The 22794-nt window shown below is 37.1% G+C and overlaps 1 protein-coding gene across 3 annotated transcripts in view; it reads left to right on the forward strand.

The window, feature by feature from the left end:
• Positions 1–22794, forward strand: part of WDR35 (WD repeat domain 35) — a 48354-nt gene that overhangs the window by 14677 nt on the left and 10883 nt on the right. For all 3 annotated transcript variants that reach the window (XM_076332723.1, XM_076332725.1, XM_076332724.1), the window contains 9 exons: positions 1604–1664; positions 11885–12029; positions 13292–13361; positions 14118–14171; positions 16025–16134; positions 17722–17932; positions 18524–18604; positions 18736–18872; positions 22194–22397. In XM_076332723.1, the coding sequence (XP_076188838.1) occupies positions 1604–1664; positions 11885–12029; positions 13292–13361; positions 14118–14171; positions 16025–16134; positions 17722–17932; positions 18524–18604; positions 18736–18872; positions 22194–22397 (1073 nt within the window). The remainder of the gene's footprint in view (positions 1–1603; positions 1665–11884; positions 12030–13291; positions 13362–14117; positions 14172–16024; positions 16135–17721; positions 17933–18523; positions 18605–18735; positions 18873–22193; positions 22398–22794) is intronic.

Genomic DNA, 22794 nt, shown 5'->3' on the forward strand with positions numbered 1-22794 from the left:
ATAGCAAGGCTCGAGCTTTCTGCTTTGATCAAATCAGACAATGCAAATTCCCTTGTCCTGGCACCACCCTGTGTAGCTCATGCAGCCTCTGTCTTGGATACTGGTACTCCATCACCTCTTGGCAGTCTCTGATCTACTGACTTAGAGTCTCAGAAATAAGTAAAAAGGGCTTAAAAGAGAAATTGGTTGAAGAGTGAATGTTGGGATAATTTACCAGAGAAGAATTAATATACACATAATGGAAACAAACAATAAATAGTTTAAAAAGCCAGGTGTGGTTTCCTACAGAGGTGGAGGCTCGACATATTTTTTGGAAAAGAGAAATTTGAGAATGCTGGTGGAAAGTTTAACTCAAGAACGAAGAAATAAAAATACTATTTTTGAGACGTGTTTATTGCTGGCAGAACCAGAAAAATAAATTATTTAATGAAAAGAAATCCTTGTTCAGATCTTTTTCTGAAAGAATGAAATTCATACAGTAGCTGAAAACCTAAATTGTGCCATTCTCCTGTGATTAATAAGCTACCAATCTGTCAGTTTAAAGGGGTGAGCTCTACAGTTGCTGTAGTCTGCTACCACAATTACATAAATTGTTCAGGAGCTGAAAGAGCTATGAAGAACTAATTATCTTCCATTTCCTGGAGAGTCAGGATAACAGCTCTTAGGTGATTCAAGTTTTGGCAGCCCTGTATATTTTTTTTTTTTTTTTTTTTTTTTAAAATCTAACAACTTTACTGTAAAAGTTACTACTTAATTTCAACACTTCTCATTCAAGATATTCTTACTTCCCTGTGCAATCATCATAAAGCTATTTAATCCTTGAATTGGGTCTGCAACAATAAATACATCAGCAACAACAATGAAACACTGGTGTCTAGGTCAATTCTTATTTATTTGCATCTCCCTGAGTTTAACAGACCAATCTGAGGTATCTGTGCTATCAAAGCCTTCCCAAGCAGGATTACAAGAAGGGCAAAACTAACAAAACTCATCAGTTTTGTAGTATCTGTGATACTGCAGGGCGGAGGGATAGTCTTATTCACATTTCTCCCCCCATTGTAGCCCGCTTGGAGGTTCAAGGAGATCGAGGTCTGCAAAGGATAGAACAAGGGTTCTAACTTCTGGGAGCTAGCGAGGGGGTCTGATGCAGTTTATTAGATTATCCTTTGCATGAACAGCTAGGCGAGAGTTGAGTCACTGAAAAATTGCTGGTGTACCATGCTAGTAAATAATCACAGAACAGTGTGTGCCCCACAGAGCAGGGCGTGAGACACTGGCTGTCTTGCCCGCATGTTATCTGTGGTGGTACATCCTGCATATTGTATTTTGTCTGGTAGATTTGTTCCTTCTCTTAAAACAGCTGGTCATTTTTCTGTTTTGTGCTTGGCTTTGTTTATAGTGCTAATTGGCAAATAACTCATTACTCTCACGCTTATGCTGCTTTATATTTACTGCAGTCACAGTCCCTCTGTTTTCTGTTGCTGATCAGCATTAGATTGTGTGAAATGTGGGTTATGAGATACACCTTCACAGAAAACCTTGTACAGCTTACTAACTTACAAAAAACGTGGTAGGAATGACACTTGCTTTTATTTCCATACAGTATGTGCTGGTTCTCTGCAATTCTATTGGTACTCCCTTGGACCCAAAATATATTGATATTGGTAAGCAACTTGCAATAGTCTTATTCTGTTGGGTTTTTTCTAGTCTTTATAATGAATTTCTTATGCAAGTCTGTTATTCAATGAAACAATCACTGTGTGGTAACACCCCTTGCATCCAAATGTTGTGACCTTCTGTTCTATACATGGTTGTAACTATGATTTGATATTGGCTTCTCACTTCTACTTGGACTTTCCCTAAATGTAATAAACATGTAATCAGGGGTTCCCGTGTTGTGAAGTGTAATTTGTGTTGGAAATGACCTATTAATTATTCTGTTAATAACAATAGTGGCTTATAAAACTGTTGAAGATTATCAAAAGTTTTAATGAATCTTTCTATATTTTGTGCTTGTTAGTGGATAAGCAACTATAAGAACATCTTGATTTAAGAAGTTAGCCTCTAAGTTAACGTTATGTATGGGTTGCTGTGCGACTTGTTATCCGAGGCTGTGTTGCTTGAAGTCCCTATTCTCTGGACCATGGTAGCCTTAATCCTTATTTTCTGAACCATAACCAGAGCCCCTAGGTCCTACTGTATGTAGGATGAGTTATTTGACAACCTGGGAAGGTAGATATCTAGCTGGCCAGCTTGGCAACAAGACTTACTTTTAAGGTATCCTGAAGTGAACTGCCTTCATTATAATATTAAAAGACATACCCACAGGTCAAGAAGACCCTTGCCCAGGTGAGGACCCTTCCCCTGTGCAAGCGTAGTAACAGAAGAGAATGACACAACAGATATTATAATTATATGCAAATCACTAACCAATCATTGTAACTGGGAGTGTACTACCTTGTAATTCTCGTGTATAAATGTAACGGTGATCTCGGCATAGGTGTGCTTGATTTGTGGAAATTCCACCTTGCACCCGGCGCCGCAATAAAGAATGCCTGCTTTCTAAAACTCCAAATTGAGTCTTAGAGAGTTTTTCATCTGCCGACTTACGGTAACAAAACCAGTCCTATTCCTTGTAAAAACTGGCTACATTTAAACTGATTCTTTCAGTTAATACAAAGTATTTATAATAGAATTTTAAAAAATTGTTACTTTTCCTTTTTTTTAATGGATGTTCTTGGTGATTCAGATTTTCCATCACAACAGTGGTAATTCACCTCTTTAAGAAAATGTACTTTTTTTGAAGAGGGTCCTGTTTCTTAGAGCCATTGAAATAGTTTGATCTGGACTTTCATTTAAAAATAACATGTTGCTGCTTCCCAAATATCTTAAAGATCAATTTCTCATATTTCAGTGTTGATAGTATCTTTTCCTCATCATCTTCCTCACAATTGTTTTATCTAAATAGTTTTAGATTATAAATTAAAAATCAAATTTAAAAAATCAGTGGATTATAACAGAAGTATAAAAATACCCCCAAATCCTAAATAGATCTGAATTCCAGGCTTTCCCTACTGCTTGTTTGCTGCAGGTGTGGTACAGAACAATTGCCAAGTAATTGCAAACTACTGTTTTCTGGGAGTTTTGCTAGAGAATAAAGATCATTGATTTTTCCCTTCGAACAGATGAGGGAAGTGCGGACAAACTGACAAATTAATCAGCTTTTTGATTAATTAATCCACTTTTGTTTGTTCTGTTTTTTGCTTTATTTTTAGTTTGTTATCCAAGTAGATCTGAATTTGGATTTAGAATACACACTGTGAACCCCATTTGCAGTTTTCTTTTTGAAGCTTTATTCTTTGATTAACTTTTCTGTTTTGTTGAAAGGCTAAATTGTTTGTAATGAAGTTTTAGCAAAAATATTTATTTGCTTTTGAATGAGAGGAGAGTATAGTTATTTAAATGAAAAGTACATATTTTTAGAACCTCATAGCTAAAATGGTGGTAAGTAGAAGGTGTATTTGGCAGCAGACATCTAACGTGATTCCACTGTTAGAAAGGTGGGATATGCTATACCACTGTTGTGCTTAGTGGTATAGCACTTTCTGAGCACACTAAAATACTTAGGAAAAAAAATTTCTGTGCATGGTTGATAGAGCAGAGGAGTGTAGCCATATTGGAACGGGTTATGGATAAAAACAGATTGCTTATTGTAAACCTGGAAGAATTCCTCCCCACTTATTTTATTAATGTAAAGTTTTCTACTTAGTATGTCTATATAGCTTTGGAACTTCCATGCTCTGATTCTGCAGAAATTAGGTTTAATTGTTAAACAAACCAAACCAAAATCTTCTCCCTACCCATGCCAAAAAGAGATGTAGCTATTATGACAAGAAACCTCATGAACTTTTTTCAATGTAAATTGCCTCCTAGAGCCATTGTTTCATCCTCTCTGCAAAAAGTAACTCCTCTGTCTAAATCTCATTAGAGAAGTTAGTTCCTAAGCCATAGTGCTAATACTTGGTGTTAGTATTAAACAATAAACAAACAGCCGTTCTGTCTGATAAAATAGATGGGAAAAGTGTCTAGCAAAGTTTTGGTAAGATAGAAATGATGAGGGAAGTAAGATGAAGAACTTTAAGACAAGGAAGTAACAACAATTCACAGAAGAGTATAGGTAGGAAAAAAAAAAGAACCAAAGAACAGAAATAGTTGAGATCATAAAGATGATTATTTTCCTCAACCAGTGCTACTGAACAGTTTTATTATATGTTAACTTAAGTTTGTGTCGTTTTCTAACATTGTTCAGTTTTTCAGTGATAACAGGAGGAAATCAGCTGTGAGTCAAATATATATTGTGAAATTCATGCCCTATATTGTAGATCATAACTAAAATGAAGAGTGTCCTGCTCTGAGGAATGACTTCTTTGTCCTATGGAATGTGTATGAAATATTGTGGTACTTCTTAGTCTCATAATTTCTGTTTATGTAAATTTGATGCCCTCTTGCCACCCCAATAGGGGTGGCACATCAGAACCTTAAGGAATAAAGTGCCGAGGAAATTCAATACCAAGAATTTTACAATGGATGGAGGGGAAAAAAAAGAAAAACCAACCCAAAACTGAGCACTGCAGTAAGATGATGTGGTGGGTGGTAGTGGTGTGGGTGGGGTGTCTGTTGTGTCCCCGCTGTCCCGTCCCCCCTCCTGATCAGATGTCTACGCTGTATGTGCCTACTAGTCTCCTGGACTTACTTGACAGGTGGGATTGGGGTGGTGGGGGGAGGATTTGGGGACTTACAGGGAGTAGTTAATCTCATTTCTACAGTTGACATCTAAAATAAGTTCAGTGAATCATTCCTGAAAGGGGTCTTTTTGTTCTCCATTGGGAGAAGCCCAGGGCAACCAGCTCATCTCTGTCAGAGATGTCTAAAATTAGGTGAGACGAATCCCACTCAAACGGTCAAAACTAGCTTTGCATGTACACCTCTAACTCTGCATTTAAACTCTTCTTTGCATTTTTCTAGTGTTCTGTTTATGTGAGCTTTCTAAGTCTATCTGTAATAGTTTTATTTATTTACATTATAAACAAAGGTATCAGTTTCTTTATGATTCCCCCATTACGACCTGTTTCCTACAGCTGTCTGTACACAAGAAAATAATCTTCTCCAGTGACTAAAAACAGTTAAAGAGAAATGCTATTTAATTGAAAAACGCTGCTGCTGTTCCAACTGTATTTGAGTTGTGCTGAAGAGATTAAACAAGCTTCTCTTCCTTTAGCTTAACTAAGCGTTCTACGGTCTGCTTCTGTTCCCTCCAGTGTCAGAGGAGCACTTTAGTGCATAGGTTTACAATGCTCTTTCCTAGTGTGAGTTCATTTGTGAAAATGCTAGGCATTATAGCCTTCAACCTCACAGATGGGCAAATATGAGAGATAAGGAGTATTTGCATTTTTGAGTCCTGAAAAATTTCTGTAGTCTCAGTAGTTCAAACATAACAAGCAAGACTTCCATTGCTGTATAGTAAACACAGCCAAAGATTCAACCTTTTTTTTTTTTTTTTTTTTTTAATATATGCATCCTGTAAGACTCCTTTAAAGTTAGCCCTCCAAACTTACAGAAGGGATTGAAGGTGAACGTGAAAAGTAAACGCCTATAAATGCAGCACTTTTGGAACACATTGTGCTGGTTTTATCATAGTTGCTTTCCTTTTTTGTAACCTTTGAAGATACAACTTGAAATATTTATAATATAAGGTCAATTTGTGTGAGGTGTAGACGCTTGTACACAGTCAAGGTCTTAATATACAGTATATCATTATATTAGGACGAGAGGAAATGGCCTCAAGTTGCGCTTGAGGAGGTTTAGATTGGACATGAGGAAAAATTTCTTTACTGAAAGAGTGGTGAAACATTGGACCAGGCTGCCCAGGGAAGTGGTTGAGTCACCATCCCTGGAGGTATTTAAAAGACGAGTAGATGCGGCGCTTAGGGACATAGTTTAGTGGGCATGGTGGTGTTGGGTTGACAATTGGACTCCATGACCTTAGAGGTTTCTTCCAACCTTAATGATTCTATGATCATGCTGTTTTTCACAGTTGGAGCTTCTTGGCAGTAGAAAGTATAATTGGTCCAGTTTGACAGGGTGTTGAACTTAAGCAGCTGGCTGGCCTTGCTGAGGGCAATAGAGAGAAGACCTTGTAAAACCTTAAAGGCAGAAGACCTTTCTGTAAGTTCTTTTAAGATTCCAGTGGGTGCATAATTTCTAACAAAATCATTATCCTTTTGTCCTGTTTATACATGAAAAAAATCAGCCTTAAATCAATTATCAGGTAAAAGTAATCATTAATAGTTTAAGATGTAAGCAGTACAAAAGTAAAATTAACATATCTCTCACTCAAGATAATTGGAGGGGTGTTATTGACTTATGAAAAATATATTATCTGCCTGTGAAATTCTTTTTCTTTCTCTTCTTTCTACCAAAACACTTTTTCAGGCTATTCTTTTTTAGTAAAGCGATAAATTATTGCATCGAGTTCTGTCCAGAAAATGAGTTGCTTAAGTAATTTTTGTTTTGAACTCTTGTTCTTGTTTCAGACTTCTAAGTGCCATCTTTCAGAGTGGTTTAAAACCACTTAGGTTGTTACTTTATTCAGTTTTCATAAATGCTTATGAAAAATGCCTTCTCATATAGTAGGATGTTCCTCAACAGCCCACTCAGTATCTATGTGCTCCTGCCTATTCTTAAGTGGGTGCTCTTGACTGCTGTGAGTCTAAACTATATTTTTTTGACTGGCTGTAATTACTGCAAATCGAACACACAATATCTTTGTTTTTTACCAGACTGCCCCTTGTTGGAATAGCAATCAGCTGGTGCCCTACTGAGCCATAAAGATTTTACTCCTCCTTGAGACTCTGGTGCCCTGCAGGTCTCTTGGGCTTTGACCTGGTAGGAAATTGATAGCGGAGAAAAAAGATTGCTAATCTAGGGATGCTAAGTAGCTGATGGAGCATTTGAATAATGCATCTGAGAACGTGTGTTAAGGTGCAATTTGTACAAATTGTCAATTTATAACATTTTATAAAATTGTTTCAACAAAGTGCTGTTAATCTCCCAATGACAAAGTAATTGTGATAGTGCACAATGTTTGGTTCACCCCCAGGAGATGCAAATCTTACGTTGTTGGGCTCTAAGCCAATAGTTCAAGAAGGGCTCAAAAAAAGAAGTGCTTATTCCCTTTATTCTGTTGAATTGTTAATTATGTCATTATCTTTCTAATGCTTGCCTCTGCTAATGATGGCAAAAAAGGATTAATCAGTCATTATCTGGTGAAAGGCCATCACTTCAACTTTCTTTAGACATTGATGGATGGTTACACCTTAAAGCTCTTACTTGTGTTGCTCTTTATTTTGTCCAAGGACATTTTCTTCCTGTGCTTCCTGTGCCTTGTTTTTAGGGTCCTTCACAATAGCTAGTGTTTGCTAGTCCATAAATTAGTCTTTTCTCCATTGTCTAGCTTTATTATGTTCCATCCTACTAAGGTACAAAAATTAACCAACACAGTTTCTTCTGTGCTTGTTTCACAGGCTCACAGGCTTTCTGTCAAAGTCCTTTCATGCATAACTAAATAAAAACTACAGAAGGTTAAATATCTTGTTATATAATATCTTTTTAATGGAAACACAACAGATGGTATCTGCTAAGAAAATGTCACTCAGGCTGGATTATATCATCTTCTTACATGCGCTTAGGAGCACTGACATAGTGAAGTGTTGAGTTATCTTTCACATGTGTGTTAGTGCCCAGTGAAACGAAAACAACAGCCTGATCAACATACAGGTGGATTAAAGGCAGAGTGCTAGAGTCATGCCTAGCTGTCTCGCCTCTCTCCTGCATGCCTTAACAAGGATGGCTGAACTGTATGTGAAACACCACTTGAATTGCTGTTACTTACAGTTGATCATTGTAAACTAAACTATAACTGATTTTTAGTATTTCTTCACATTCTGTAAACTGTGGCCATTCATGAGTTGTCCCATGTGCAGTTCAGTTGTCTGACATTGTCTCTGACATTTTCTTCTATTTATGAGCTAACACTTCTAGAGACGTTTGAATCAAGCTCTAAAATTAGGTAGATGTTATTGATCAGGCTAAGTTCGTCCCAGTTTCTCAGAACAGCCTGTAACAGGCTTGTATGAAAACAACAGTTTAGTCTTGTGTGTGTCTGTCTGTCAGATTGCTTCCTTTCCATCAGATTTAGGTGGGATTACTTGTCTGTCTTGTGTTTGCATATCCTATTTCATATACTAGAAAGTGTCTCAGCTTTTTCATGCAGCAAAGTAATACAGTCATGGATTAAGTTTGTTTTCCATCTACTATTTTTTAAAGATTAGACATGAGAGCAGGTGTTTTCTAACTGTTTTGAAGTGAGATGGAATGAATGTGGATGACATATAGACATCGCAGAAGGTTATTTGAGATTCCTGGATATCTAAGAAATAAAGTTTCTATCCTTCAGGGAGGAGGTTTTATGAAGGAACAGTGAAGAGAAATGAGGCGAGAAGAGAAAGAAGGGCCAGAGAAAATTTAAAGGGCAGGTTTTTCACATGTTGGTGTTGTTTTGATGGGATAGTGTGTTCAATCCTTTTCAGTATTTGATCACTGAAAAGTAAGGCACCTGTTTAAATGTTTTCCATACTTATTTTCAAGGTCTGAAAATTAAATATTAAGATATTAATACTGAAGTTAGCTATCTGCAAAATCAGTGGGAAGAGCTAGACAATCTAAGAGGTCCACATGTTTAGCATGGAAAGCTGCTATGCAGTGGAAGTGCTGAGCAGAGAAGTGTCTGAATCTCTTGCCTCCTTCTGACTTAAGGTGCTTGCTTTTCTGTCTGCTTAATAGTCAGAGCACGAATTCTTTGAAGAGCACTGATGCCCACGTGAGCAGCACTTGCTGCTAAAATCAAGGCCGCTGTATAAGACGGTAATACTTCCCTACACTAAAGGAAACTAAGTAATTAAACCAGCTGCCTAGAAAGGGATTCTAGATCTTCCTCAGCCTGAAGGGATTGAAATGAGCATCTTTGCTTTCCCAGGAAAGCACAAATCCCATTCTTTCCTTCTCTGCCCCAGCAACAGCCCAAAGTTGGAGTGGTTGGGGCATCCTTTCCTCGTGTTGAATCTATGCTGTTATGCAGCCAAGAAGGAAAGTATTTTAGGAGCAGAGTGTAGCCCAGTGATTAATGCTCTGAAATGAGAAGGGGGGATAGAACAGAATAGAATACTTCCAGTTGGCAAGGACCTACAACAATCATCTAGTCCAACTGCCTGACCACTCCAGGGCTGACCAAAGCATGTTATTAAGGGCATTGCCCAAACGCCTCTTAAACACTGGCAGGCTTGGGGCATTGAGCACCTCTCTAGGAAGCCTATTCCAGTGTTTGGCCACCCTCTCTGTGAAGAAATGTTTCCTAATGTCCAGTCTAGACTTGGATTTTAGTTTCTTTTTCCACAGATTTATGTTTGTTTTTTTTTTTCTTTTTGTGTTTGCTTGTTTAATGACTGTCCAGTATAAAATGCTAAAGCAATTTTAGAAAAAAATCCCGTATGTCCTACTTTTATGCAATTGTTTAATCTATACAGGCAATTTTGTAAAAGCATCGGTTCCCGCATATAGATGCTGCTCTTTCAGATATGTTTTTGAATGGATCTGATCCTGATGATTGCATCCATGTGCTGTGTATCCATCTCCCTGCGATTTCACATTTGGCTTAAATCCAATCATTGTTTAGCCTGCTGTTGCAAAGAAGGGAAGGCCCTGCCCTCCATGCTGGCTGGTCATTCCTGCCCTCTCCAACATTTGTGGTTTTCTCTTTAATCCAACTTAAGCTAATCTTTTCTTTAATTTTGAGCTCAGTTAGATGAATGAATTGATCCAACTTACTCTGTGGTCAAGCTACTGCTAGAGCCGATACAGAAGAAGCGTCAGGGATTGGTGCGTGGGGTTTTTTTGACAGCAACAGTTTAAGTTAGGCATGTTCATAAAATGCCTAATTGATTGTATTCCTATGGATAAAGCATAGATGTGTTGCCATCTTGTTTCTGAATCACAACAGAGCTTATGTGAATTTCCTTTTTTCCCAGATTGGGGTACTTTGAGGTGTGCACAAATGAGTAAGTTTAGGCTCTGTGGAAGCTGTAGGTCAAATGGGGAGTCACCCGGTGAGTCTGAGGAATGCCCATGGCTTTCACATGTGGGCTTGGTTTAGCATTGTCTTAAAGTGTTTAAACGTTGACTAAGCTGAGTCCAAATATAAGGCTTAGTACAAAAATTTTGTGATTTGAGCAAGAGGAAACCTTATTCCCTCACAGGTCAGGATATTCTCATGTTTCATTTTTGAAGGGTAAAAGCATTGATTACTATGGCATGTACAGCTGCAAGGTAATAAAAGAACAGAGCAAATACATAGAATTTATTAATGCTGTTAATGAAACAGGAGACTATCCTTCAGTTGTATGTGACTAATTATTGAAATGAATGTGTTATATGCAACTCAGTGTATTTCATATAAACAACTGTACTGCTCACATGTTAAGCACCATCAGTAAGCCTTCTTATCTAGTATTTACATTTATACTAAGAAGTATTCTATAGCCATCAGGTAGCTTATATAATCCTCTTAGTTTCAAAGAAAGAAAATCTGTTCAACCAATCTTCCCCCATTTGTCTCTTATAGCACTGCTGCTCTTTATGGCAGGCTTATAGCTCCCTCCAGAGTTCTGTTCTGTGCTAAAATACAGAGAAAATTGAGATTCACTGTAAAAGAATCAGATTTTGTGCTCACAGCATGTTATCTGTATGACTCAGTGTTTCACTAACAGGCTGGGCTACGCAGTTCTTTTGAATTTGACTGTTTTGTCTGGTAGCATAGTGATTTACTTGTAGAATTTGAAGACATTGGGGGATTTTCTTCATAGGTTTCTGCATTTTTCTACGCCTTTTTATGTGCATTCACTGGTTTTCAGAAAGATGAAAAAAAGGATTGTAAAAGGAAAAAAAGACACAATATAGTCAATACAGTCTATTATAAAGAATAACGTAATGGTTTGAGTGCATTTTTTTTTTTTTTTTTTCCTTTGCTCACTGAACATTGACAGCAGGAATGAGATACTCAATTTATCCACATATTCTAAATGGGCTTACGGCTAAAGTAAAGAAAATGCCCTGCCTTCCTACACTGTGATCTTTGGATGCAGTAAAGTAAGACTAAGCGCACACTTTGCTAAATATTTAATTTGCTGCCATGCAGACAAAGAATTGTTATTTGGCCCAGCTATTAACTAAGATACAAACAGCATTTCTAGGTCTTGTCTAACTCAAAATTTGTTAACTGTTTTTAAGTGGTGCTAATCAAAGAATCTCTTCTAGATTGTCAACTTTTGAGTAGTCTTCCTTTTATTTATATTTGAATAATTACAAATATGTCAGATACGGAGGTATTTTATAGATCTTGTTAAGAGATTTGAGATATTCCTGAACTGGTCATTAACCTGAAAATTTGTCTATATATATTTGATGTCTTCTGCATTAGCACATGGAAATTTGCTGAAATAATAGGGAGAAAAGTGTTAATTTTAAAATCAGAACTTGTAAAGAATTTCTCTGTTCTTCTGAACAAGGCGACAAGGCCCCAGTGAAGTTTCTTCGCAATTAATGAAAACTGCTGTTAGGTTGTGTGTGGTGTGGTTTTTGGTTTGTTTTTTGTTTGTTTTTTGCTTTTAACCTATGAAGATACAGTTTCATTCATCTGGAAAAAAGTTTACAGATTAGCATCTAGTCCAATACTTGCTGCGCTAATTTTACAACCATTTGGGTTTCATAACAGGGCCGTTGTTTGTCACAATGACCAAAACGCATGTGATAGCAGCTTCAAAAGAAGTGTTTTACATCTGGCAGTATCGTGTGGCCAAGAAGCTCACAGCAATGGAAATTAATCAGGTAGCACGGACCAGAAAAGAAGGCAGGGAAAGGTTTGTCTTCAGGCTTTGTCATTTTTCTTCCTTTACATTGGTATTGTTGATAAAGGTGGATTCTCCCATGCCTAAAATATGAACTCCTGTCTTCTCATTTTTCTACTCGGTTTGTTGACTTGCAGGCCTGTAAGATTAAGTACTAAAGAACAATTTTTCATAACAAATGTGTGTTTGTGATCCAAATCTCTGACTTTTTTTAGATTAGCTCCTGTTCAGTGTCTCCATTTGCTCGCTGCGTGCTTCCCTTACAGAGCTGTGTGTCTTGACGCTTTTTTCCTCCTCCCCTTTTTTTCCCTCCATACTCTTAGTTTCTAGGCAGCTATATTCCTTCTGATAACTTTAATTGCTTCTTGTGTGTCAATGGCTGTAGGGACATAGTCTATCCTGCTAGTTCTTCTCTAAATACGCTTGTGTCGGATTTGTGTCTTGGACATCTAATCCTGTATGGACTTTCATCCTCTCAAACTAAACAAGCCAAAGTCAACATCATCTTGCCTCCGAAATATTTCCTTCCCAGGTGCTCATTAGTGGCATTAACTTTTCTGTCACCTCCACAACTTGCAACTTTGTTATAATTTTCTTTTGTGTTATTTTATGTTTTCTTCCATAGAGACGCTATAGCATCTTTCTATAAATCTACCACCTCCTGTCACCATATATCCACAATAATGAGTAATTATTTGTACATGGTGTAATAACTTAAATTGTTCTAGTAGCTGAATGTCCTAGCCTGGGACAAGATTGTAAATTTGATAGAAATACTGAAAAAGTAGAGAGTTGTAATTCAGCATAAATTATGATTTTAGCATTCTAAAATCTTTCGTAATGCTACTTTTTAAGGCAAAAGAGAAGTTACGATGAAGTATTGAATACAGTAACATGTAAGTTTTGTGGATATGAAGGTGAAGCTCTTCATAAGTATGGAGAAGAGCCTGAGGAAATGTGGAAGTGCATGTTTGAAAAGAGACAATTGGGGTGGTTGATGGTTTGCAGGAACTTCTTGTTGCAGAATGAAAGTTTATAGATCATATGGGAATAGATCATCAGGGGCTGTGAAAGTGAAAGCAAGTACCATATTTTATATCAATACAAAGCAGGGTTATCAAAGGGGATACTACTGGAACATAAGAGTAGGCATAGATTTTATTCTTTTTTCCAGTTGCAATGGTTTCTTCTCCAAGGATTGAAGATACCTATATGCTATCAAAAATGATGCTTTCTTTGGACTTGCTTTTTCTTCTAACTTTCCTTTTCTACAGGATTTATCATATCGATGACACCCCTTCAGGATCTGCAGATGGACACCTTGATTACAGCAGAGCTACTGAAGTGAGTGATGTTTTTAACTAGTTTATTGTGGTGTCACTGGTAGCTTGAAAGATAATTAGTTAGCATTGCTTTATTTATTTTCGTAGATTTTTCATTAGTAGAAGTAAAAGAAAGTTTAAGTTAGACCACTTCTACCTTTTGTACATAAGTGTTATTTTTCTTCGCTCTGGTTAGTGCGTTGTTACTGTGTCATTATGTATTACTGTAAATATACACTGAACTGTACAGAACACATAAAAAGTATATTCTGGAGTCCAGTATGTAGACACCTGCTCTCTTCTTGGTGAGAAGCAGCTCCCCTTACTTCAACAAAGTATAAGCTTGTTGAAACTCAATAACCCTTGTAATCTTTTCTAGTATTTTCGGCCTTTTTCACTTTATGTATGTATGCGCATGCACGTGCTCGCTTTTGTACTTAACAATACACCTGAAATGAATTACAAGCCTCACAAGTCAGGGATAGTTGCCTTCTTGTGTTTTCTGTTAAACACCTGTTACATTTTGGGTTTCTTATTTTTCTGGAGGAGGGGCAGGAGAAGAAAGGAAGCTGTTAATATTATTATTGTAATGATTCCCATAAAAAAGGCTACTAATATCATAAACCATCCATTTACTGTATACTGACAAGGTTTGATAGCCTCTCTTCATATGGATACTTAGCAACATTCTTGTATATTTAAATAAAACTTCTTTCTTTAGCAGTGCATTCTTACTGTTGCATTAAAACCGATATTGGTATCGCTTGTATACTTTCAGGGAACAAGAGATCCAATTTGTGCAATAACAGCATCTGATAAGATACTACTTGTGGTAAGTTACATGATTAAAATAACTCCTAATTGCCCCTTGTGCTTGTAGGCAGGAGATTCTTCTGCAATGTGTTCATAAGCAGTCATAATTTCAAAGCATTTCTGAATTTAGAATTTACACAGATGAAATCTCTTTCTAGACATCCTCAAAGATAACTTTAACAGGTTCTTCCGTTAACCTGGACTCTTTCTTTAGGAGGGCTAATTCACTAAGTGCTTACAATTTAAGTATAGACTAGTTGCCTGAGTTAGTACTTACAGGTAGGGTTTGATAAAGTCCAGGTCAGGACTTAATACTGTAATCTGAGTTCTGGGAAGTCTCTTCTAGGCTGTATGTAAATGCACAAAGACTTACAAAGTTTGTCTATTTACATATTAATGGTATAATGTATGATGATAGATAATTTCACATGTATGTAGTATGCTATATACATAGTAATACATTTATGGATTATACATCTGTATTATGTATGAGGTATTGTATCATGCCAAACAGCTGGTGCACTTTTTTTTCTGATCTGAAAAGAGTGATCTCATTAGATGAACAGACATGCAGGTGGGTTTTAAAACAAACTAACTGAGCAGAACAAAGACAGAAAAAGAACACCTTCTTCATTTTATCCACCTTCCCAAGAAAGAAAGATATTGATGTTTTCCCATGTTCATACTCCAGTGATTTTTTTTTTTTTTTTTTTTTTTTTGTTATATCCTGTCAAAGGACTGGATTTTACAAAATCAGTGGGTCACAGGAAAAAACATGAATGAAAAAATTGTGACCGTTAGTAGATGACTATGGGATTCTGTTTGTGCTTGGAAGAAGAGTGAGAAAATGAAATTAAGAGGATAATTAATCAGTGACTTTGGTTAAAAGGAAGGGAATGAGAGGAAACGCCTTTGAGACTAGATCTGGATAAATGTGCTGAAGCTGAATGCATTTTACAGTGGTTAGATTTTCTAACACTTCTGGCCCAATCTGCTTTTCAGTTTATAGGGTATACAGATGTGGGAAAAGTCAAAGATGAAAGGTGATTTATGCTGAGGATCTTAGGGGTGGCGGGGGGGGGGGGGGAGAAATAAAGTTTGGACTACCTTAAAGTTTAGTATCAACTCATTTACAGCATAAGGGCTAAACGGTAGGTGAAATAAGCTGGATATGTTGTTCAGTTTACAGAAACACCATGAGAAAATAGTGGCAGTGATCATTTCCGTCCAGGGATGTCAAACGCATTTTAGACTGTTGGCCTGATAGTGTCTTGACACAGGGCATGGGTGTGTCATTTGGCAAAATAAAGATAAACCACATTGGTACTTAGATTTGTTTACTGTTACTCAAGCCTTTAAAATATACTGGTTATTCAAAGCATTTACTTTTAAAGCTAGCTCAGGTCTTGAAGTAATTGGTGAGACTTGTTAGCATGCAGACAGCACTGCATGAACCCAGCTCTACTGCTTTCAGACCCGAGCTAGTACTGTCGTATGGCACTGTTTAAGTGGATTTACCAGCGTGGGACATGGATCTTCTCACTGTTCTCCTTTTTTGTAACGTAGACTATGTCTGAAGGTTCATGGAGAATTGTCGGACTCCTGAAACTGTTCTGTGGGCTGTATGTGGACTATGCCATTCGTTTTAACATCCCTGATTTAAGCAGATCTGTGAATTGTAGCGTCTTAAGAAAGTATCTTGTTTAAATAGCAGAATTCAGAACTTTTAGGGTGATGACGTTCCCTCTCTCCACTTCTGCTCTGTCACTTATCCAAGAACTCTTTTGTCTAGGACAGCATATAAATAAAACCTTTTTAAAGAGTTCATGGACAGAAAAATTGTCTCAATAAGCAAGTATTGCTTTTCTCTAGGGAAGAGAATCCGGCACTATTCAGAGATACAGTCTTCCTAGCGTTGGTATAGTACAGAAGTATACCCTGAACTGTCGTGCATATCAGCTGTCTTTGAATTGCAACTCCAGGTAAGTTACAGATCTGCTTCTAACGCAGGTATCTGATTTTAAAATAAACCACTACAATTTGTGAAAATACTAATTCTGTGAATTCTATGATTCTATAATAATTATGTACTAATTTTACTTTAATATAAACTATTCATTAATTTTAGTTGTTATTAATGGTTGCTTAACCATTTATTTATTAACTATTAATTACATCTGGCCAGTCATCAGATTGCTCTGAGAGACTGTGTTAGTAAAGCTCTCTTATGTTTTAAACTCTTTAGGGTGTGTGTGGGAAGCTTAAGGAAACATATACATGAAAATATCTTTGTTTTATTAGATGAACCAAACATAAGCTTCCTGTGATCATGATGTGAATTGATGAAATTATGTCAAACTGAAATTTTATATCTCTAAGGCTTCTTTCTCTTTCTATGTCCTTCTAATGCCTGGAAACTTTGTTCATCCCATGTTAATTTTCCATTGTTACAAGCTGTAGCTGGTGGCAATGCTTCTAGCAAGACTGGTTTTCCTAAGCTTCAGCTGTGCCAATACTGAAGTTGTTTTCTACTTAACAGCTATTTTTTTGCAAGAGAGAGCACGAGAGTCTTGGCAGAAAGGGCAAAAATATGCTGACTAAAGAGGACTTGTAAGACAATTTTAATAACTTCAAAATAACTTTATAATTTCAAACAAAATGCATAATGCATGTGTACACGGCTCACCTTTTTAGGTATAGACCAAAAATAGATTGCTTCACTTAAAAGGCAATGTGATCTAGTCAGAGCCACAGTAGTTTTGTTTCGAACCCAAGCTGTTTCCTTCCTAAATGACTTTATGCTAGTGAAAAAGGCTCAGATCCATAAGTGTTTTGAAGTTAATTTTCTAAATTGCTTTTGAAATTTTAATAGGGATTAAGGGTGTCTAAATACCTTTCAATATTTAGAAATGCTTTTAAAATGGCATTGTAGTAAATACAGGCTACTATGATTCACTAAAGACCTATGTAACTGGAAATTTTCAAATGTAACCCTTTAGAAATTGTGTTTTTCGCATATTTTAAATTACTTCAAAGATTAATTGGATTATATGTCATATTGTCTGGAAAAAACCTAAAGAATACCCTTTGTAGAAATATAAGAAATACTGTTTGAGACTAACAGTCTGCATCACCGTGCTGTCTTTTTAATTTAAGATTTGCTTCATTGCCTCCTAGTAAATAATGAAGAACAACTCTGTTTGGTTGTTGATTCTAGACTCTGTCAAGAAAAGTTTGGTGAGGGGCAGAACCTGCAATTTACTCAACTTGGTATCTGAAGTACTAAGGATCTTCAAAATGCTGGATGAAAAATGGGCATATTTCAGAACCTTTGCAGGGCCAGATCCTGTATGAACAGATGAAAAACTTCTTTCCATGTCTCTGGTCTCTCTCTGCTGTGCAGATAAATGAAAACCACATGCATCTCACTGAATCTATGGAATTATACTGGTATTAGATTAGAAGGGAAATTTGGCCTGAGTGTGCCAGTTTAGGGAATTATTTCAGTTTTACAACCTTGAATAGTATTATTTAGCTGTCTTATTTTTTCTTTCTTTGTTTTTCTGTAGTCGTGTTGCCATCATAGACCTTTCAGGTGTTTTGACTTTCTTTGACTTGGATACACGGGTAGTAGACAGTACAGGACAGCAAGTGATAGGTGAGCAGCTGAAACTGGAACGCAAAGATGTCTGGGATATGAAATGGGCCAAAGATAACCCAGATTTGTTTGCAATGATGGAGAAAACAAGAATGTATGTTTTCAGAAACTTGGATCCGGAGGTAAATATTAACATACGTAAACTACTCATTTTACAATTTGCTCATAAGTTAATGGCTCTATGTTGAATAGTATTATTCTTGTGCTTACCATTCAGTTAGGCAAGTGTTTATATAAATAAACTTGCTTCTGGAAATCTCAAAATCTTGTCAGCTCTAATGTGGGAATGTTGTTTAGGAACAAATAAGTAAAATGAACTATCAGCCATGGAAAGATAAAAATGCTGTCATATTTTTCGTGAATGTATGAGATATTTTCAGGAGCGTATTTTTTGTATGCTTTGGAAAATATAAACACAATTTTAGTAAAGATATTTGTAAACCACAGTTCAGTTGAATCTAAATATTGGCAGGTGTTCCTTCATCTCTTTCTCATAATTTAATTAAAAATCCTCATGTTTTCTATAACTATGTCTGTGTATATGGAATTGTCAATAATGTTAATGATTTTAGTATTTGTTTCCTGTTGGAAATGCAATTAAATCCTAGTTTGCAAAAGAAGAAAGTCTCTTTATGTATACCTAACAGATTTGGGTAGGATTTAATCAGACAGAATACAAGTTCATTCCTCTGTAACTTATTTAACTTTTTAAGGAACCTATACAAACTTCTGGATATATTTGCAACTTTGAAGATTTAGAAATCAAGTCTGTGCTTCTGGATGAAATACTAAAGGTAAGTATAATTAATTTTATTTTGTACAAAAAGTTGGTGTCTGTCTTAATGATTTGAACAGTAGATGTCTATGTTGGGTGAAAATAAAAGTGACATGGAATAAAATTATGTTTCTTTATCCATTATGTTAGAATCCTGAACATCCTAACAAAGACTACATCATCAATTTCGAGATTCGGTCATTACGAGACAGTCGAGCATTGATTGAAAAAGTTGGCATTGCAGAATCTTCCCAATTCATAGAAGACAATCCACATCCCAGACTTTGGTAAAATTTCTTTATAAGCCCACTTTGTTTAAATTTGTGTTCTTTTGTATTCTTTCCCTGTTCAGACAGATCTAGTATTAAAATACAAAACCTCAAATCAAAACCAGCCAAAGCAGTATACACTTTAAACAGAATCATTGAAGAAAAAAAAAAAGATTGCAGTGCTCAGCTGCAATCTGAAGGGCTGCTATTCTAACTGAGAATGTCTCTTCATTGGGCTGAATCACCTCCAAAGGAGTATTGCAGCATTGAGGGAGGGCCCAAAGAGAGCCTTGTAGTCTCCTGCTTGCCTGGCTCCCCACCTCTTTTGCAATTGGCGTGTTTGGGCAGTTTCAAGCTGTGTGGTGTTATGATTTCCCAGAATGCAAGACAGTGAGGTTTTTGTTCCAGAGCATTTGAGAATTTGTGTTTCAGGAGATGCTGAGCAAGTGTTCAAGACTCCCCAGCAGCCATCTTAAAAAAGAACTTGGGGCCAGTGCTTCCCCAGGCTCCTAGTTCTTGAACCCAAAAAAGTGGGCTGTTGTTAAATTGGAACTCTATGACTTTATGTATGTTGTAGTACCTAGAATGGAAGGCATGCTCTGTGTGTGTCGTGGTTTAACCCCAGCTGGCAACCAAGCAATACACAGCCGCTTGCTCACCCTCACCCCCCGCCCCGCTGGGAGGAGAGAACTGGAATAGCAAAAGAAAGAAAACCTAGGGGTTGAGATAAGAACAGTTTAATAATTAAAATAATAATAATTTGTAATGTAAAGGAAAACGACGAGAGAGAGAGAGAGAGGAACAAAACCCAGGAAAAATAAGTGATGCAACCATTCAACACCCAGCCGGTCCCTGAGCAGCGGTCACTGCCCCTGGCTAACTCCCCCCAGTTTATGTACTGAGCATGACGTCCCATGGTATGGAATGTCCCTTTGGCCAGTTGGGGTCAGCTGTCCTGGCTGTGCCCCCTCCCAGCTTCTTGTGCACCCCCAGCCCTCTCAGTCGGTAGAGCATGGGAAGCTGAAAAGTCCTTGGCTAGTGTAAGCACTACTTAGCAACAACTAAAACATCGGTGTGTTATCAACTTTGTTCTCCTCCTAAATCCAAAACACAGCACTGTACCAGCTACTAGGAAGAAAATGAACTCTATCCCAGCTGAATCCAGGACAGCGTGTCACGGTAGCGGGTATAAGGTACTGGCTCAGGACACCTTTTTGCTCTATGCTGTATGAGCCCCAAAATGCAGTGCTCCCTGCTTTCAGGGGTGAATCTAAAGGAAACAAAGTTAGCTTTCTGCCAGCTTTTTCAAGTTGGTTAAGTTAAAATTCAAGTTGGTCATAAGTTGAGAGGGTATTTATTTGTTTATATATTTTATACTGAACCTTGATGACAAAGAGCTTAAAACCCAGTAAAGGGAACACACTAGAATGGTAACAAGGTAAGAGCAGTTGACTAACCTTGGAACATTTTGGACAGGCCATAAAGGACAGAAGTGAGAAAGGGTGGGTACGTTAATCATGTTATGATGCAGCCTCTCAGAAGTAATCTGAGAAAAGGAGATGTTGGCGTGTTTAAACTAAACATGGACTCAGCTATTAAACGAAACTTGAAAAGCCTGCACAGCAAACATGTAAGGGTAAACCTGTGAAAACAGGAGTTCTGGAAATCTGTTTAATATCCTGTGTCGTGAGGGCTGGAAGAGTAAATGCATCAGTAGATAATTTAATGAAAAGTCAGCAGCAGAAACTAAAGTTTCATCGACAAGTTACTTGTTGAATGATGCCAATTCTCTTTAACTCTCTGGACATTGTTTCTCTATCTGTACCTTTCTTTAGTAATTTTGGCTCTGTTTTGAAGCTAACTGATTTCTTGCAGTATTGGATGTTTGGCTTGCATCAAGGGGGGTTGAGAGTTCTCTGTTAATTCTGACAGTTCGGAGGGGAATTTAGAATTGCTGAAAGACTGGCCAAGACAACTTGCTTTAAAAGTTTGTCCCAAAAAACACTCCTTGCTATCCAGTTGTGCTTTCTTCTCCAGAACGTACATTCTGAAAAACAGGATTTGATAGCTACATGTTGAAAGTTTCTGTAACAGTACTGTAATTTTATTAGTTTGAGTATGTAGGGTAAAATGTTTGTTTTGCGAGTCTTCATTTTTACTAATGTCTCGAACTAGCTGAAAATTTTTTGAGTTTTGAAGTCGTTCATGCTTTTTGCTAGTACCATCTATTTATTGAATATAAAATGACTATTAGTTTTGAAAGTCTGTCGCGGTAAAAGTTTTGTATCATAAAATCACAAAATATATGTCAAATGCTGTTCACCTTGCTCCAAAATTTCCATGAACTTAATCTTTGTTATGCAAAGAAACACACGATATGTCACATATTTATACAGAAGAGATGGATTAGAAGTGCTGGATATAAAGCAAATGCATTCTAGATCAGAATGGGACAGTGCCCTTACTGCTAGAATGCAACAAATAGGATGATGTGTGTTGCAGATCGATTAAATTTGCCATACTGTTTTTCTCTTGGTTTCATTGATGTCAGTGATGAGCACTTGAGTTGAAGTGATACTAACCTTCTCAAATTGATTCAAAAATACTGAGTTGATACTGCCTAAGCATGGCTTAGGTCACTGAATACAGCAATAATATTATTGGTTTTGTCAGTGCCCTACTGCACTGACTTTGTTTTACAGTGTCAATCAGCCAGTCTAAGTTTACGTAGCCTTATTTTTGCAGAAAATTCTAGAGCTTATTCAAGCACCTGATGGACGTAGGTTGGCCTGAAGGTGGAAATTCTCTATTTGCAGAACTAACCAATGGGGCAGTACCAGTACAAGGTTTCCCAAACTGCCCTGCTTTTCCAGACTGCTGTGCTAACTGGACAAGGAACATTCAGATGGATTAGAAGGATAATTTATTCTTCATGGCCAATTTAGTTGGAGGCCTTCAGATTGAGGCTGCCATCAAGGCTTAAAGTTATGATATATGCATAGATAGAAATATCTAAGTGGAACTGCATTGAGACCAGCAACACATTTCACATAAGACAGTTGCAATACTCAAACCCTGCCCACTCCTCCCAAGCCAGTGTCCATTTGAACAGCTGAACAAAAGAACATTAGCAATTATTTAAACATCCTTCCCTGAGCAAGTACTGGACAAATCACAGAATGTACTGGGGATCAATATACAACTGAATTAAGATTAGTTAGTAAACAATACAATTGCAGTAACTTGAATGTCTTCTTTAAATAATGACTAGTTAAATGGTTCCTCATTTAATTTACTTTACAGCTGCTTTTCCATCTATTATGTTTGTTTTTCACACAGGCGTCTCCTGGCTGAAGCTGCTCTTCAGAAGCTGGATCTGCAGACTGCTGAACAAGCTTTTGTACGTTGCAAAGATTATCAAGGTATTAAATTTGTGAAGCGTCTAGGCAACCTGCAGAGCGAGTCAATGAAGCAAGCAGAAGTGGCAGCCTATTTTAGCAGATTTGAAGAAGCTGAAAGAATGTATCTGGATATGGACAGAAGGTAATGGCATGTGGTCATCTCAGCAGCAAATAAAGAAAAAGAGTCCCGGGGGGGAAAAAAAAGCTTGCCTTAATAAGAAATGGCTGTTTTAATACTGAAGACTCTTTACCAGTTTCTGGAAAGACAGAAAAGGATCAGATGGAGAGAATTTTGTTGTATCCATAGATAACCAATTTTGTATGTAAATCAGCGCATTCCAAACTGTTTGCAAACCTCAGCTGCTCTAGGTAGTGCTGTGCTTCATAGATGTTTTTTCGCAAGTATTTTGTTGGTATTTCAACTGGGATTCCAAAAATACAAACAAACAATCTTAACTAATGTTTAATTTATGTACTGTTGCTCTTAGCTAGTAGCCAAGAACACATTCTTTCCAATTACATATACAAACAACAGAGGT

The sequence above is a fragment of the Aptenodytes patagonicus genome, chromosome 3, assembly GCF_965638725.1.
Source record: "Aptenodytes patagonicus chromosome 3, bAptPat1.pri.cur, whole genome shotgun sequence".
NCBI lineage: Eukaryota > Metazoa > Chordata > Aves > Sphenisciformes > Spheniscidae > Aptenodytes > Aptenodytes patagonicus.